This window comes from Spinacia oleracea, chromosome 5 (genome assembly GCF_020520425.1).
Source record: "Spinacia oleracea cultivar Varoflay chromosome 5, BTI_SOV_V1, whole genome shotgun sequence".
NCBI classification, from domain to species: domain Eukaryota; kingdom Viridiplantae; phylum Streptophyta; class Magnoliopsida; order Caryophyllales; family Amaranthaceae; genus Spinacia; species Spinacia oleracea.
This window is the reverse complement of record NC_079491.1, coordinates 124760848-124764601: the sequence shown is the minus strand read 5'-3', so window position 1 is coordinate 124764601 and position 3754 is coordinate 124760848. Positions and strand designations below refer to the sequence as shown.

Here is a 3754-nt window from a genome sequence, read left to right as displayed (position 1 = left end):
TGTTTGGTGAGTTTCAAAATAATGCCTTAGTTTTTTGGCTGCGGTAACGAGTGCTAAAACGAGTTTTTCGAGGGAGGAATACCTGGTCTCTGCTTCCAGTAGTGACTTACTGATGTAATAAATGGGTAGTTGTTGTGCTTCGTCTTCTCGAGCTAGGACCGCGCTGACGGTCGTCGAGCTAACGGCTAAATAGAGTTGTAAGACTTCTCCTTCTTTTGGCTTGGATAGGAGGGGTGGCGACATCATGTATTTTTTGAGGTTTTGCAAGGCTGCTTCGTGGTCGTCGGACCAGTTAAACCCCTTGTTTTTGCGCAAGACGTCGTAAAATAATCGACACTTGTCCGACGACCGTGATATAAAACGGTTTAGTGCCGCCACTCTTCCTGTCAAGCGCTGTACCGCTTTTATGTTCCTGGGGGATTGAATGTTGATGATCGCTCGCACTTGGTCGGGGCTGGCCTCGATTCCTCGTTGGGTGACGATGTAACCTAAGAATTTTCCTGCGGACACTCCGAAAGAACATTTAGTCGGGTTAAGTTTCATACAGTACTTTTTTAGTATGTCGAAGGATTGTCGTAAGTGTTCCACGTGATCGTCAGCCTTCCTCGATTTCACCAGCATGTCGTCAATGTATACTTCCATTGTGTCTCCGAGTTGGTCTTTAAACATCTTGTTGACTAATCTTTGGTATGTCGCACCTGCATTTTTAAGACCAAAAGGCATTACTTTATAACAATAAATACCTCTATCTGTTACAAAAGACGTTTTTTCCTGGTCGTCTGGGTGCATAAGGATTTGGTTGTATCCTGAGTAGGCGTCCATGAATGTGAGTAGCTCGTGTCCGGCTGTGGCGTCGACCAGGGTGTCGATGTGCGGCAGAGGGAATGGGTCCTTGGGGCAAGCTTTGTTTATATCTGTGAAGTCGATGCATACTCTCCATTTTCCGTTTTTTTTACTGACGACGACGACGTTTGCTAACCAGTCTGGATATTTGACCTCTCTGATCTTCCCTGAATCTATCAAGTTTTGGACTTCTTCGTCTATGATTTTATTCCTTTCGGGAGCGAACTTACGTCGTTTCTGTTTTACCGGTCTGAAGATGGGGTCGACGTTGAGCTTGTGGGTGATCACGTCTGGGCTGATTCCCGTCATGTCCTCGTGCGACCGAGCGAAACAGTCTGAGTTTTCTCTTAGAAACGACACTATCTGACTTTTGATGTTGTCAGGCAGTGAGGCTCCGATCCTTACGACTTGGTCTGGCTTTGTCTGGTCTAGTACTATCTCGTCGATTTGTTGGTCGTCGGGGTCGTCCGATGTCGACCCTGGCTGTAATTGCTAGATGGGTGACTTGGATGGCTTCAGTGCTGTCTCATAACATTTCTTCGCATCTCTTTGCTGCCCTTTGATTTCCATGACCCCCCACTTGGTTGGAAACTTGATTGATTGGTGATATGTTGAGGGCACTGCCTTCATTTTGTGGATCCATGGTCGTCCTAGGATGACGTTGTATGCTGATGGACAATCGACGACGTTGAACTTGGTCATCATGTTGACGCCTTCTGCGTATGTAGGCAGCGATATCTCTCCTACCGTCCGTAGTGCTTCTCCACTGAACCCTACCAGAACTGTTGATCTCCTTAAAATGTTTTTCTCTTCTAATCCCATTTCTTGTAGTGCTTCCAAGAACAGTACGTTGGCTGAGCTTCCGTTGTCGACCAGTATCCTTTTGATCAATGCGTTCCCTATTGGGAGCGATATTACCAGCCCGTCGTGGTGCTCCCGCTGTGTATCTACAGAATCTGAGTCGTCGAAAGTGATAGCCATTGCGGTTAGGGACCTGTGTAGTGCGACCTCGTCTTCGGTTTGTCCCTCTTCTACGGTCTCAGATTCTCCCCTGTTAATTTTTTTAGCTGCAGAAGAGGTTAGTCCACAAATATCTGAACCACCGGAAATAACATTTACCACTTTATTGAATGGTGGTGGGTCTGGTCGCTCGCTGCTTGTCGTTGGGCCGGGCAGGGTGGTTTGCTCTTTGGAAAATGTTTCTTTTCCCTTGTCGCTCAACAGTTCTTTTAGATGCCCCCGTTTCAGGAGGTATGCGACTTCCTTTTTGAGGGATATGCACTCCTCGGTTGTGTGTCCGTTGTCGCGGTGGAAGTCGCACCATTTGCTCATGTCCTTCATGGAGTCCGGTCTGTCGTTCTTCCGGGGCCATCTGACTGTTCCACCTACATTTTGAAGGGCGTTCACCACACCTCCAATGTCGACGTTGAAGCCGTAGTCGGAGATGTTAGGGTGTTCGACCCGCTCGTTCCTGTAAACATTGTTAGTATCATAATACTGATTGACACTTTGTACCTGGTTTTGCCGAACATATGGTTGGTGTCGCCAATTGTTGTTCCTCGGGGTGTACGATCTTCTGTCGCTGCTGCCCCCTATCGATCGTTGAGATGCTGTTCGGATAACCTCGTCGTCTTCGATTCGCATCTGGGCAGTGGCCCTTGATCGCACCTCTTCGAAAGTTGCAAAGGGGTATTTGGTTATTTCCCGGTATAGCTCCGAATTGGGGATGAGGCCTCTCTTGAACGCCTCAATAGCGGTCCTGACATCACAATTTTTTATACCAATTTTTTCACAATTAAAACGGTTAAAATAATCGCGTACCGACTCGGTTGGCCCTTGAACCAACCGATAGAGATCACTGGTTTGCTTTTCTAACTGGCGACTGCTGGCGAATTGTTGGTAGAAGGCGTTGATGAGATCGGACAAACAGGAGATGGATCTGGGGGGGACGTTCGTGAGCCATTCCAAAGCTGCTCCATCAAGGGTGCCGCCGAAAGATTTGCACATAACAGGTTCCACTAGGTCGTGCGGAATCCCGATCTGCCACATGCGCTGCTTGTAGAAGGTTACGTGCCTATAGGGGTCGGACGTCCCGTCGTACAGGGTGGTCCAGATTGGGAGCCGGAGTGTGTGCGGAACTGTCACTCTAGCGATCGCTTCGCAGAACGGCGACGCTGCATACCCGTCGGTCGGCTCGGTCTCCACTGGTGTAGGTGCCCCGGGGAACCTGGTCATCAACTTCATCAGGCGGGAATAGTGTTTCGTCATGCGTGCATCCATCTTGTTCAGGCGTTGGGTCACCGGATCGGGAGCTTCTTTGTCTTCTTCCTCACGGGTCTCCTCCTCATCGTCGGTCACATCTTCAAAGTCATCGGGCATCTCGAACGTTAGTTTTTTTGGCTTCCCACCTTTGTAGCGGGACTGGTGCTTGTTGCTCTTCACAGATTCGAGCTCTTTCTGGAGGGTTTCATTGGATGCCCTCTCTTGGGCTAGCTCGGCTTGGGCTTTCTCGTAAGCCGCTTTCATCTCTGCGATCGTCATCTCTCCAGTAGCCATGGTGAAAGGGGTGCTTTTGTGTAAAACCTAGTTAATGTCCCCACAGACGGCGCCAAACTGTTTATGCCAAAATTCGTATGGAGACGACTTTCGGCTAGGATCGACACTAACTAAGCAAAGAATTAATAACACAAATAAAGGAGACACGACACAGAGAAGTGTTGCCGCGGAAAACCCAGGAATAAGGTAAAAAACCGCGGATAGCTATGAGGCTATCAATCCACTAAGTATTCTATATGATTGTTTATGCTCTTCTTTTCTGAGAATTGATATTGAACATCTAAAGTACAATGATGAACGCTAAAGACAGTTGATAGCTTAAGAGTTTGAGTGCTTGAGTGAACGTGCCCTCATC

At 48.2% G+C, this 3754-nt stretch overlaps 1 protein-coding gene across 1 annotated transcript; it reads right to left on the bottom strand.

Annotated features, from left to right (window-relative positions):
* Positions 1–1335: 1335 nt before the first annotated feature.
* LOC110775457 (uncharacterized) lies at positions 1336–3399 on the bottom strand. Its single transcript, XM_056830078.1, has 2 exons — positions 2690–3399; positions 1336–2602 (listed from the first exon to the last, which is right to left on the bottom strand). Exons 1-2 carry the CDS (start codon positions 3397–3399, stop codon positions 1336–1338), a joined length of 1977 nt encoding a protein of 658 aa, XP_056686056.1.
* Positions 3400–3754: the final 355 nt, after the last annotated feature.

What these genes read in the sequence shown, in the direction of transcription:
- LOC110775457 (XM_056830078.1), bottom strand. Translation starts at nt 3,399, where the DNA reads ATGGCTACTGGAGAGATGACGATCGCAGAGATGAAAGCGGCTTACGAG. An exon ending in CAAACCAGTGATCTCTATCG is followed by an intron (nt 2,603 to 2,689) that starts GTTGGTTCAAGG and finishes TTGTGATGTCAG; the next exon opens with GACCGCTATTGAGGCGTTCA.